General features: G+C 38.0%; 1 protein-coding gene across 5 annotated transcripts; it reads right to left on the bottom strand.

The window, feature by feature from the left end:
* Nucleotides 1-6376: 6376 nt before the first annotated feature.
* LOC126708535 (homeobox protein ATH1) lies at nt 6377-12392 on the bottom strand. 5 transcript variants are annotated; one of them, XM_050408337.1, is made up of 7 exons: nt 12269-12392; nt 11756-11961; nt 10950-11023; nt 8287-9692; nt 7654-8009; nt 7441-7501; nt 6377-6801 (listed from the first exon to the last, which is right to left on the bottom strand). In XM_050408337.1, the coding sequence occupies exons 4-7, from the start codon at nt 9475-9477 to the stop codon at nt 6637-6639; spliced, it is 1773 nt and encodes a 590-aa protein (XP_050264294.1). In that variant the 5' UTR covers nt 9478-9692; nt 10950-11023; nt 11756-11961; nt 12269-12392; the 3' UTR covers nt 6377-6636. The 5 variants fall into 5 exon arrangements, with proteins under 5 accessions (XP_050264294.1, XP_050264300.1, XP_050264284.1 ...); XM_050408343.1 differs by lacking the exon at nt 12269-12392 and having other exon boundaries at nt 11692-12048; XM_050408327.1 differs by lacking the exon at nt 12269-12392 and having other exon boundaries at nt 11756-12048.
* Nucleotides 12393-13868: the final 1476 nt, after the last annotated feature.

Below are 13868 nucleotides of genomic sequence, written 5' to 3'. Positions count from 1 at the left end.
CACATGTGGCAGCAAGTCCTGGACAGGGGGCAGTTACTTGGCAGTAACTATTGTGACAGTTAATTTTGTATATATATCCTAGGCTATTAGGGCTATTAATAGCAAAGTGTGTAATTTTGCTTAGAGAATTTCGTGTGTATTCTCTAGGCTTCCTTTGTACTTAATATTGAGTAATAAAGGTTGGGGTTGGTGACCTATAAATACTGTGTGTGTGTGAATTCCCTTGATAATTCTGTTCTAAGTGTTCCTGCAGTGTGTGTGTGTGTAGAGTGTTGGCTAAGATTAAGTCAGGGGCTTAGTGCCATCATCGGCAGAAAATTTAAGAGAAAAATTGACCCTGTGACAATTGGTATCAGAGCACGGTTGCAATGTCTTCAGGCACCAAGGCGAGGGTGCCTGTCTTGGAGAACATTCTCGAAGTTCCTAGAGAAGGGGAACAACTTTCTGTGTGTGACAGACTAGATGCTGTCTCTACAGAAACTATTGTTGTGAGGAATGATCTTGCAAAACAGAGGGAATTGGTGTTAAATTATGTTGAAGAATTGGCTGCTGCATTGGACACCCAGAACTAAGCAACAAGGGAGACCCAATGCCAACTTGAAACAAAAATTGCTCTGTTGAAGAGAGCAATGAGTGGCCTGCCTAGGGAGGGGGAAGCGGCCACCAAAGTGAAGGTGCCTGAACCGAAGCCCTTTAATGGTGCCAGGAATGCCAAGGATTTAGAGAATTTCCTGTGGGATATGGAGTAGTATTTTAAGGCTGCCAAGGTGCCTAGTTAAGAGATGGTGACAATGACTAGCATGTATCTTTCAGGGGGTGCCAAGTTATGGTGGAGAATCCCTGTGGAAGATGATGCAGATGCTGGTAGAGGGAAAATTGATTCGTGGGAAGCCTTAAAGAAGGAATTGAAGGACCAGTTCTTGCCTACCAACACTGCCTGGGTTGCAAGAGACGCCTTGAAGAAATTGAAGTAGACTGGAACAATGAGAGAATATGTCAAGACGTTCAGTTCTTTGATGCTGGATATCAAGAACATGTCGGAGGAGGACAAACTGTTCAATTTCATGTTTGGCTTGCAGCCTTGGGCACAAATGGAGTTCAAAAGACAAGTAGTGCGTGATCTGCCTACTGCTATGTCTGCTGCAGATGCCTTAATGGACTACAAGTTCAGTAAGCCCAGTGGGGATGAGGAGAAACGTAAGTCCAAGGACAAAGGCAAAGATGGATATCAAGACGTTCAGTTCTTTGATGCTGGATATCAAGAACATGGAGGAGGACAAACTGTTCAATTTCATGTCTGGCTTGCAACCTTGGGCACAAATGGAGTTAAAAAGGCAAGCAATGCGTGATCTGCCTACTGCTATGTCTGCTGCAGATGCCTTAGTGGACTACAAGTTCAGTAAGCCCAGTGGGGATGAGGAGAAACGTAAGTCTAAGGACAAAGGCAAAGACAAGCAAAAGAAGGATGGCAAGAAGAAGAATAAGCAAAGTGAACCCTTTGCAATTGCTAAATGCACTACGTGCAGGAGGTACTTCTAGGGATTTATCTAATGTTCAAGTGGAGATAAATGAGAATGGGGCTGAGGGTATGCTTGATTCTGGTGCTACCCACAATTTTGTTGCTGATCAGATGGTCCAACGACTTGATCTGAAAGTGAGCAAGTGTCCAAGTAAGATCAAGGCAGTAAACTCAGAGGCAAAACCTGTGTTGGGAATTGCTTATGGAGTGAAGTTTAAGGTTGGCGAGTGGATAGGAAATGTGAATTTCCTAGTCATGGAGTTAGATGATTTTGATGTAATTTTAGGTGATGAATTTTTATTGGCTGCCTTACTGCCTTTCATTGGAGTATTGTTAATCATTGATAAGAAGCAGCCATGCTATGTTCCTATTAGGTGTGGGGCAGGAAATAGTAAAACTAGCAAGGGGAAAGGACCAATGGTTTTAGCCATGCAGTTTGAGCATCGACTGAAGAAGGGTGAGATGACTTACTTGGTTGCATTGGTCGAGATGAAGCAGGACAAGTATGTTGAAGTTCCAGATGCTGTGGCTGGACTGCTGGGGGAGTTTGTTGATGTGATGCCTCTAGAACTGCCTAAGACCCTTCCACCAAGGCGTGCTGTTGATCATCGAATTAAGTAGGTTCCTGGATCAAAGCCTCCTTCGAAAGCCCCATATAGAATGTCCCCAATGGAGTTGGCTAAGATGAGGAAGCAGTTGACAGAACTGCTTGATGCAGGCTACATTCAGCCCTCCAAAGCTCCTTATGGTGCTCCTATTCTGTTCCAGAAGAAACACGATGGCTCATTGCGGATGTGTGTGGATTATAGAGCCTTGAACAAAGTGACTATGAAAAACAAGTATCCAATCCCTTTGATTCAAGACCTCTTTAACAGATTGAGCAAAGCCGTTAACTTCACAAAACTGGACTTGAGATCAAGATATTGGCAAGTGAGGATTGCTGAAGGGGAAGAGCCTAAGACTACTAGTGTGACCTGGTATAGTTCTTATGAGTTTTTAGTTATACCTTTTGGTTTAACGAATGCCCCTGCTACATTCTATAATTTAATGAATGATGTCTTTTATGAGTATGTGGATTGCTTTGTTGTGGTTTACTTGGATGATATAGTAATATATAGTGAATCCTTAGAGGATCACATGGAACACCTTAGGAAGGTGTTGTCCAAACTGAAGGAACATCAATTGTGTGTTAAGAAAGAGAAGTGTGAGTTTGCCCGGCAAGAGATTTTGTTTCTAGGGCATTGAATCAGCAAGGGTATAGTGATGATAGATGAGGGGAAGGTGCAGGCTATCCTTAATTGGCCTTCACCAAGTAAAGTGACGGAATTGAAGTCTTTTCTTGGATTGGCTAACTACTACAAGAAGTTTATCCAAGGATATTCCAAGAAGGTTGTTTCTCTCACAAATTTGCTGAAGAAGGATAAGAAATGGGTGTGGACAGATGCATGTCAAGAAGCTTTTGACAAGTTGAAGGTTGCTGTATCGAGTGAGCCTGTGTTGTGTTTGCCAGATTTTGGGTTACCCTTTGAGGTCCATACTAATGCTTCTAACAAAGCAATTAGTGGAGTTTTAGTGCAAGAAAAACATCATGTTGCCTATGAGAGCAAGAAGTTAAATGAAGCAGAGTAGAAGTGTTTAGCTCATGAAAAGAGATGATTGCAGTGGTACATTGTTTATTGGCATGGCGGGTGTATCTGCTAGGGCCAAAGTTCGTGGTGAAAATAGACAATGTGGCTAATATCTTCTTTAACACACAAAAGAAGCTGTCATCCAAGCAAGCTAGGTGGCAGGAGTTACTACAAGAATATGATTTTGTGTGGAAGCACAAACCAGACAAGCACAATGAAGTAACATATGCACTTAGTCGCAAACAAGTGCAAGAGTATGTGGCTGCCTTGACTAGAGTGGAGTCAGATTTTGTGGATAGGATTAGGGAGAGTGCTAAGCTTGATGCTACCTATCAGAAGTTGGTGCAGGACGTAACTGCAGGCCTTGTGAGGCATTATTGGCTGGAGGATGGGTTGCTGTATGCCAAGGGTGGCAAGCTCTTTGTACCAAGTGGAAAGATCCGTAGGGAATTACTAAAGGAAGCTCATGATCCACAGTGGGTAGGACATCCAAGTAAGGATAGGATGTATGTCTTACTGTCCCGTTCTTACTATTGGCCTAAAATGGAGTTGGATATTGAGTTGTATGTGAAGACTTGTCTAGTTTGCCAACAAGACAAGGGCTTAACTCAGAAGAAAGCAGGTTTGCTACAGCCTTTTCCCATACTAGAAAGTCCATGGATTTCGATTTCAATGGATTTTATTATTGGTTTGCCAAAAGCTAAGGGGATGGGTTCAGTATTCGTGGTGGTTGATCAATTCTCAAAGTATGCTGTTTTTATGGTTGCACCGAGTACATGTACAGTAGAGGTAGCTGCTAATTTGTTCTACAAAAATGTGGTGAAATACTTTGGGTTGCCAGAAGATATTGTAAGTGATCGAGACTATATTTACTGGTCGATTTTGGACTATTCTGTTTGGTTTGATGGGTTCAGAATTGAAGTTTTCTACTGCTAATTACCCACAAACAGATGGGCAAACATAAAGAATTAATGCTGTGTTGGAGGATTATTTGAGGCATTATGTGATTGCCAGCCAGAAGAATTGGCTAGACTTATTGGATTCTGCGCAGTTTGCCTACAATCTGCATAAGTCTTCATCAACTGGGATGAGTCCCTTCAAGTTGGCAATAGGGCAGCAGCCTCTCACACCTCATAAGATTGCCAAACAACGTTCAGGGGGTAGATGTCCTGCAGTGTACAGATTTGCCATCAACAAGCAAGAGCTGATGTAGGAGGCACAAGACAGCTTGTTGAAAGCACAAAGGAGAATGAAAAAGTATGCTGATAAAGGAAGAAGGCATCTTGAGTTCCAGGTTAGGGACAAGGTGCTGATGAAGGAAGTTCAGAAGTGAGGCAATTCACAGAGGTTTAATTCCTAAGTATGATGGTCCATTCGAGATAGTAAAAAGAGTTGGTGTTGTGGCTTACAAATTGAAGCTGCCAGAAAGGTTGCAGATTCACCTAACAATTCATGTTACCTTCTTGAAGTCCTATCGTGGGGATGCAGAAGAACCTGCAAGGAATGGAGTAAGGCGTGCCCCACCTACTATCATGGTTCAATTTGATAGAGAAGTTGACAGAATCCTTGATAAGAAGGTGACAGGTTATCGAAAGGGAGGAAATATGATAACTAACTACTTAGTGAAGTGGAAGGGGGCAATTGAATCAGAGGTAAGTTGGGAGAAAGCATCTACATTGTGGCAGTTTGAGAGTGAGATGAAGGCATTTGAGGATACCCTCCTGACAAGGACGTCGGTTTCTTCTGGTGGGGGTGGTTTGTTAGGAGCTTTACAAGTTGCTGATGATGACATGAGGAATTGGAGTGCTTGGACAACATCAGGCCAATCACATGGCTCAATGTTTTCTCAAGACACTAATGACTCCTCATGCCTATCTAGTGAAGCTACTAATTGTTCTTTGAGGGGGGCAAGCCCAGTCTCCCTGCTGTATTCAGATTGATGAGCATGATGAGAGGCAGCATGTGGAGGCACCTTGCTCCACATGATGCCCCAAGGCCATAGCAGAGGAGGGTCATGGTGGGCAGAGATGGTTTTGGTGCTGATGGGCAACAGCAGGTGGTGCTGACCCTATGTGATAGTGCATGGCACGGTGGCCTGGTTAGTGTTTGCTTTGTATGTGGTCTTGGTGGCTTGGGTGCAAGGCAGTGGTAGGCTGCTGTGATGATGATATGCTGTGCAAGGCATTGGGCTGGTTGGTATTGGCATAATGCATAGACTTGTATGAGTGGGCTGATGACAGTTAGTTGGTGTGCTACATATGGACATGTTGTGTGGGCTGTGATGCTGATGAGAAGGGCTTGGGCAGAAAGACAAGGCTTCTAAAACGTGATGGAACTATTATGTGTGTGCTGCTGGAGCATGGGCAGAAGCCCCATGGTGATGTGCTGAGTAATGGGCTTGCATGTTCAGAGTGTGCAGTAGCAGTTTTCGACAGTTACCAAGCAGTTCCTGGCTTTGTGGATGTTCAGACATGTTGTGTAAGGACTAGAAACGTGGAAAGCAAGCTAAGACAGCATCAGTTGAAGGTGTCCTAAGTCAGACCACATGTGACAGCAAGTCCTAAATTCTATATATATATCTTACGCTGTTAGGGCTGTCAACAGTAGAGTGTATACTTTTGCTTAGAGAATTTCGTGTGTATTCTCTAGGCTTCCTTTATACTTGATATTGAGTAATAAAAGTTAGAGTTGGTGCCCTGTAAATACTCTGTGTGTGAATTCCCTTGATAATTTTGTTCTGAATGTTCTTGCAGTGTGTGTAAAGTGTTGGCTGAAACTAAATCAGGGGTTTAGTGCCATCACAGGCTAAAACTTAAAAGAAAAATTGACCCTATGACACCTTGTTATGCTTAATGCCATCACTGTAGGAAAAGTTTTTTTTTTTTTTTTTTTGGCTGAATGGATAATCTTATTCAAAGAAAAAGAACTACAAACCAGCAAGGCACCCTGCCTCCTCCCTAATAACCTTAACAAAACAAAACAAAACAAAACAAAACAAAACAAGAAGGGCTGTTACAAAAGTCAAAAGAACCAAACACACTATACATCCTCGTCTGGTCATATTTAGAGAAGCCTTTTTATTTATTTTTTTTAAGGAAATATCACTTGATGCTGTGTCTTTTGTGAAATTTGGTTAGGAAGATTTGTACCTAGCACTAGCAATTGTGCAAACTGCTGGGCTGGGAAGCAAGTATGCATTCCATTGGGAAAAACAATACAACTTTTCAACTGAGTGGAAGAAAATGGGCATTCTGCTCAAAACATACAAAATATTTCCACGTAATGTTACTTAGAATTGTGAATGGCTTAACAAGACATTTGTGCGGGAAGCATAAATTTAAGAAAACCGCAAATCTTAAACCCCCCCAACTTTATAATGCACTATGTACAGTTGTTACTTGTAACCATGTTGTGGATGTGGTTTGTTTCCCTATTGAATGACAGAAATTCACTGCCCCATTTTCTCTATACCTCTCTTCCTTCAGCTTTTCAAGTCACATTTAATCTTGGATTATTGATGCTTATGTGGCTTCTCTGATCACTTTGGCTGGCTTCATCATCTCGATGCGCTTTTCTTCTATTCATCTCTGCATACATTTCCTCAATCATTGGTTTCCACAGACGAACCCGAGCATTAATAAACCAATTGGATACCTGGTCATATATCCAAATATAGATTAACCAAACAACAAAAAGTTTATAAAAGAAACTGTGGGTTAGAAAACATTGAATAGCTCACTACAGAATCCAGAATAACAAAATAGTCGCACAACAAATGGATTTCTACTCACTGTATTATAATTTTGAGGAATCTGGCAATCTGCTCTAAAAAATCGTCCTTAAGCTTTGACCTTTGTTTCAAAATCATTATTATACTTTAAAATGTTTCAAAAAGATCCTTACATCTTATTAACGGAAATGTTGACATAGCAAATAAAGTTTCATGAAATCAACGTCACATGGATGATATGGAACCTCTGGCAGGACATAAATTCCATTTGCCATGTCAATATTTTCTATCTATCAGAAGACGATAAGAATCTTTGTGAAACAATTTTGAAAGCGTAAAGGATTAAAGTGAAAAATTCAAAAAGATAAGGATGATTTGAAAACAGAGGTTAATGGTTGAGGACCTAAAATGCCAAAAAAAACAAAAAAAAAAAAACAAAAACATTCAGTTTGTAATTGAGTAATTTGTGTAGTGTGCTTTCTCAAAAATGCAATTTTCATTAATAGCACTGCAGAGCTTGCTATATGCTTCAGTTAGTCCACTATAATGGAAGCAGGAAGTACCTGGCTTCTAGTCAATCCACTCTTCACTGCAAGTAAATGCTTCTCTGCATCTTTAGGATACCTGGCATTCATCATAATGTGTAAGAGGTTTTTGCATCTCTATTTACAAAAGTGACTCACTAAATATGTCTCTATATAATTGAGCTGAATAACAATGCTATCTATGATCTCAATGCACAAATTTATAAGATATTCAACAGTCAGGGAGCTTACGGATGAAGAAAGTTCTGAAACATCCAAGCCCGTAAAACTGAGACAGATCTTTCTGGCAGGCCTCGTTGGGGTCTCCATAATTGATGATCTTTGCTTTTTAGCTGCTGGAGAGCCCATTGCTTTTGGATGAAAGAAGTTTCAAAAGATCTTTCCTTTTCTTTTGTGCATGGGCTGCTAAAGTGTGCTCCCATTGCAAGGATATGGTTGCTAATCCTCTCTCTCAAGTTTTTATACAAGAAAGAGATTGTTTGAATGGCAAAACGAGCATGTATCTGAGGGTCCAACTCGGTAGCAGCATGGAATGCAGATATCACAGTATGGACCTCATCCATGCATTGGTTGTATCGCTCATCAACCTGTGTCCAAAAAAGTATGATATTCATGCCTATTAGTGCTAATAGATATCAAAAGAAAAATGTCACCCAATTGCAACAATTAGGAACCAAAGCTTAAATATCAAATTGAAGTTATAAAATTTTGAAAAATACATTTTTTTTCAATCCACTTCAATAATTTCAGCATTTCTCTACAATAAAATGTGGTTACTAACAAATCTTGTCCTACAATAATTAACACCAACACCCAATCAGGTAACTGAAGAACTAATTTGGAACATAAACTAAGCTGACATACCACTTGTAGCAGACTCAGCAGTTGGGTCTTTTTGGCTTCAATTGCACGCCTTCGCAATGTGGACTCCATTTCAGGTTCAAATCCTCCATCCACATCAGGAACCATTGATGACATCCATCTTTCAGCAGAGCAATTTGAAGAGAATGGCATATTTGAAGAAGCACCATTCCGGCCATTTGAATAACTCATATGGTCTAGATTTTCTAGTGAATAGTTTGCAATTTGAACTAGTATTTCCTGAATTACACGAAGATATCTTGATCCTAATATTACTTGTGAGAATTGAGTTGGTTTGTAAGAACCAAAACTTACAGAAAGCTCCTTACTGTTGCAGGAAGTTTGTTCAGAGCTTAATCTTTTTTCATTCAAGCAATGGCGAGTCACACCAGAAAAACCCATTTCTGAACACCGATCTGGGATATTTATCCCACTTAGAACAGTACGCTCAGAAGTAGCAAGAGTTAGAGAGAGCTCGTTATTAAAATTAGCGGAACTGTAAGGGCGATTTGCAGTCAGATTTCCACTACTTGATGACAGACATCCATTTGCACCTGGATTTCCAGTGGATGAATATGGCTGAAGCTCTGCCCTTACTGGGAATTTCCCACCAAGTTCTAGTGCAGCAGAATACTTGGTATTTGTATTACCAAGTACTTCATCATATCCACAGTTCACAGAAGTTGTGAAAGAAGAATTTAAACCATTTGAGCAGCCATTTGAAGCATAAGTTCCTAGAAATTCCAATGGACAGATTGCAGGTGTTGATATTGCTAAACTGTTAAGATTATCTTGAAGACCAGTTCTTGCAGACAGAAAGGTAGCTAGTGAAGCAGCAGAAATAGAATTTCCTCCAGCTAATTGCTCTTGAAATTCAGTGTTACTAGTGAGCCGTGAACTAGAAAGTGAGGAATCTCTCACTACATTTCGTCCTAGCAATGAAACCAATTCATTCGAATCAACAATCCCCACACCATTTGTGGTGCGAAGAGTAGGATGGAGACCATTGATAGTTTCTCCTTGCAATTCTGAAAGCACTGGAAATCCAGACATAATATGGTTTTCACGGTTAAGGTCAAAGGAGTCAGACTGCACAAGTGAATTAGGTGTTGTATGTTGTTGAAACCCACCTATGTAAACAGCACTTTGGCCGCTCATATCTATTGGAACTCTAAACAAATCATTATCCATCATATAGTGGAACACCAAAAATCACATGACATACATAAATAGCTACTAAGGGCTGCTTTAATTGGGTTCTTGTGCTTCAATTTTATGTTAGGCCAGCTTTATTTCAAGACAGCACTCACAATCTCCAGGGTAACCCTCTCAAAAAGTCAGGGAAGATCAAGGCATACCACTGCTCACCCTCCTCCAGATTTCATGGTTTGCCATCAAGTAATACTAACCTGGAAAAGTCCAAAAATGAAATGGTAAATATAAAGTCCTTGATAACCCATGTAACACAACTATTTCGAGAAAGTAATGCTTATGTGGTTGCTATTAAGATAGAGGAAATGACTAAAAGACACCATCTCAAAACCAATGGGTCTTCTTAGCAACCAACAAGGTACTAAATAATACAAACATTCTAACAGACAACATGTAAGGTATCGACATTATTCTACTACTGCTACTACTACTACTACACACACACACACACACAGGTGTAGATTATTTTATGATGAGATCTATCAAGACCATACATAAACAAAGGAACTACAAATGAAATATAGAACCATATCCATAAACAGCTGCATATAACTTTAAAGTTTAAATGCAAACAAGTGACAATGCTTACATACCATAGCATCACTGGAGTAATGGAAGATACTTAAACAAGATGTAAACTAATTATTAGCCCACGTTATGTGTCAGAAAAGGGATAAATGGAATTAAAATTTAATGATAATTGATATACTAAATCCTTGTATTTTCTGATTGGTGATTGGGTAGCTTTGGCAAGTGTTTGCATTGTAATAATTTGTAAGGCTACTTGTCATGCCTCTAGGTTTCTATATCTGCAGCCAGAACTGCTGCTTGTGTCCTTGGTTTTTTGAAAATAAGTGTAATCTTAATTTGTTTTGGAAACTAAATTTACATATAAAAACAAGGACATGATTATAAACAGAAGGTTGTTTCTACACCCTTTCCCTTAAAAGCTAATGGCCTGATAAGGAAAGGGGGGATAATCAAATGTTTATTTTGAGCTCTTCGTGAATTAAGATTAATCTTTGAAAGGCGTTCTCGTCAATCCAATTTTCTTAGAATGGCTCTTTGAACTATCAAAATCCTGGGACACACTGTAAAGTAAAAAGGTAGGTACAATGTATTACGTATGCTAGAAGCAATACTAATTTAGATTTTTTTTTTTTTTTTTTTGGGAGGAACTTTCTAATTTAGATTTAAGACTACACTATGGTTGCACAACAAAATAGTACCAGGAAAAGCAATCGAATAAATGAATTCTAAAGTCTGCATTATTAACATTATACCAAAGCTGCAGAAGTTGGGAATAGAAAAACTTAACAGCTTCAAATTCAACATTATTGCAGTTATATAATGACAGTGAATACATAATCTAAAAAAAAGAGACAGTGAATACATAACATAAATGATTGAAGAATACAAAATTAAGCAAAATGAAGCATGTGAGAATAACCGACCTTCCATTCATATGCGGAGGAAGTATCACACACTAAGAAAACAACCACAAAAAATACAGCTTTCCCCACCAAACCTTCATAGAAAGCAAAACAATGGAGTCAGTAATATTCATGCAGGTTTATAGGGTTTCTCCAAATTAGACCTCAGAATTCTTCCAAAGCTCAAAGATAAAGTTTTCCATCCAAAACTAGTTGCCACTATATGTAGGTTTGCTTGCAGAAACCAAAACAAGCCACTACATTGCGAAGTTCACAAAGGCATCATTGCTTTCTCTTTCTTCACAAAAGAGTAATCAAAAGCCAGAAAGCAGTAGTAAAAGACTCGTTTCTTCTTTTCACAAAAAGAACAAAGAGAAATTTATAATATAATAAAAATAAACTAACCAGGACCCAGCAATATTCCCACCTTCTCAAACCTCAAGAAATAAAAGGAGCCAATAGGAAAAAGTGAGCTAATTTGTTTGCATGAACAGAAAAGTGGGGATTTCCTTCAAGAACCCAAACCCCAAGGTACCAAAAGGCTCTGAGACTCAGACCCCATCAAGTCAAGAACTTTCTCTCTTTCTTTCACACCCACTACATTTAAAGCTTAAAACGCAAACTGGGTCTAGAAAATAAAGCAAATCAGTCTCAGAGAACCCATTAAGAGGAAGAAACTAAAAGAGTGTGCCACAAACACAAAGCCAAAATAAAGGTACTTTTGCGAAGAGCTATGCTGGGATGAATAAAAATGGACCCTTACAATTCAGATAGAGAGAGAAAGAAGAGCCACACAAAAGTGAAAGAAGCGAGAGTAAACACATTACTCTTTGGTGCAGTGTCACTCATTTGTGTTACAGGCTTTAGAGGGCCCATCCCTTCCTTCTCTCTCTTTTCTCCTTTGTCCTCACCACCACCTCTCATTATCTGCTGCTCTGCAATCATCATAATCAAAATATCTGGATTCTCTCTGTTCAAACTCCTGTTCATGCCAGGTCTTCTCAGCACCATTTTTCAGATAAAAAGTCCTTTCCTTTTTACCAATTTTAAGACAAAGAAAATAACTCAAATAAGCAAATGTGAGAGAGAAAGGAGTAAAAGCAAGTCTCAAACTTTCTATCTAGCAATTAAAGTGTTTGAGGCAATGAAAATGTTAAAAAGTGAGAACAAAAAAAATATAAAAGATAAAAATAAAAATAAAAAACACTGTTTTTAGCAGTGTACTTTTGTGAGAGAAGAGAGACAGAGATAGGAAATGATGATGCAAGCAAACTCAGAGAGTTATGTGAAAATCTAGTAGGAAGATCTTTGACGAATTTATTGGAGCAATTACAACTTACAAGGCCCCATCATTTACTTTTTTCAAAACTGGCTTGCTGTCTTTGTATTTTATGTCTGGGCCAGCCCCTATGAGCTCATATACTGAGACAGTTTGTAAAAAAAATTATCTAGTAGAGGTAGACCCTCATGATAATCTCTATAAGTTTTAGACCAGTAATGATGAAACAGTGGCACCGGATGATGATGTATCATTTGTATATTGTATTATTGTTCTTTTTTCTTTTCTTTTTTTTAGAATTTGTATTATTGTTCTTGGATCATGATTATATTCTTGATGTTTGTAAGATGGTCTCAGATCTATAGGGATTGTTATGGGGATCTTCGATGTGATTCTTCAATCTTCCTTCCTTCATGACTTTGTGCAATGTGCCAGTAATTGATTTAGCTGAATTAAATATAAAGTTAAGAGAACTCTGTCTCACACTGTGACATGCCATTGTATATGAGTCCGCCCACCCCACCCCCCCGGGGGACAATAGGCAATATCTAGTGTTTGGAATATATGTATAGAGCATCAAACGAACATTGATCCATCCCTATACACCCCCAGGGGAAAGAATTAGGGGCCTGTTTATAATTTTTTTTGGAAACTGGTGTACCTTTTTATTGTATTTTATTTTTTTAATTTAATTGGAAACGGGTGCACCTAAAAAAGAAAAAAAATATATAAAAGGGAGGATTATGTTAAAGTGTTCTTAGAATATTGATTAACAATTTAGTTAAAGAAAATTTTTATAGAAAAAGGAAAAAAATAATTTTGACAGTTTTTTTCATTTTTCATAAAAATGATATCAAAATTTTTCTAAAATGGAATGTTAACTAATGTCTTAAAGGCACTCGTTAATATTTTCCTAAAAGGTATTTACTTTAATGGAGTACAATTTTGCTCCCAATTGGTTGGATGGTAGGTGCAATGTTCCTTCACAAATAAAGTTTCTAGTTTAATTCTAACCAGCAGCAAATCCGCGCATTACGCGTAATAATTATTTTTATGGTGGTTTTATTAAAAAAAATATTTACAATTTAAACTAATTTAGTAATGAGTAATGTATTTCGTAATCATATTTTTATTTATTATAGAAATAATCATAAATGTAATATAAGAACAATCATAAATCACAAATATAAATTTTTTCGTACCAAAATGAAAATAATACAATTTTTTTCAAACATTCAAAAAGCAAGTTAATGAAAATATCCGTTTTTTAATAAAAGCTATTTATAACATTTTATGAATCATTAAAAAAAATATAAAATTTGGAAATTATTCTTTTAATTTTAAACAAACTTTCTTAAATATTATTTTTTCTGCCTACAATCCTAAATATCGAAAAACGTAACTAAAAAAATTAATAAAACTTAATAATGATTAATTGGACCAATTGGGAAAACAATTTGTTGTTGATGATCTATTAAGGTTATTTTCTTTGTAGAAATTGTAATTTCGTCCACTCAAAACATATAATCAAATAAATAATTATTAGCAAAATCTAAGAATTAAATTTCTACATATGCATTGTTATAAAAATTAAAATAAAATTGCAAAAGCTAAAATTTGTCACCCATCCAATTATTTTCCTTTGGCCAACCTTTATTTTT

The sequence above is a fragment of the Quercus robur genome, chromosome 2, assembly GCF_932294415.1.
Source record: "Quercus robur chromosome 2, dhQueRobu3.1, whole genome shotgun sequence".
NCBI lineage: Eukaryota > Viridiplantae > Streptophyta > Magnoliopsida > Fagales > Fagaceae > Quercus > Quercus robur.
This window is presented reverse-complemented; position numbering and strand designations above follow the sequence as displayed.

Coding starts and splice junctions, on each gene's coding strand:
- LOC126708535 (XM_050408337.1), bottom strand. CDS start 9,477: ATGATGGATAATGATTTGTTTAGAGTTCCAATAGATATGAGCGGCCAA. Junction 8,010..8,286: donor TGCTGAGTCTGCTACAAGTG/GTATGTCAGCTT, acceptor TTTTGGACACAG/GTTGATGAGCGATACAACCA. Junction 6,802..7,440: donor GTGGATTGACTAGAAGCCAG/GTACTTCCTGCT, acceptor ATATATGACCAG/GTATCCAATTGGTTTATTAA.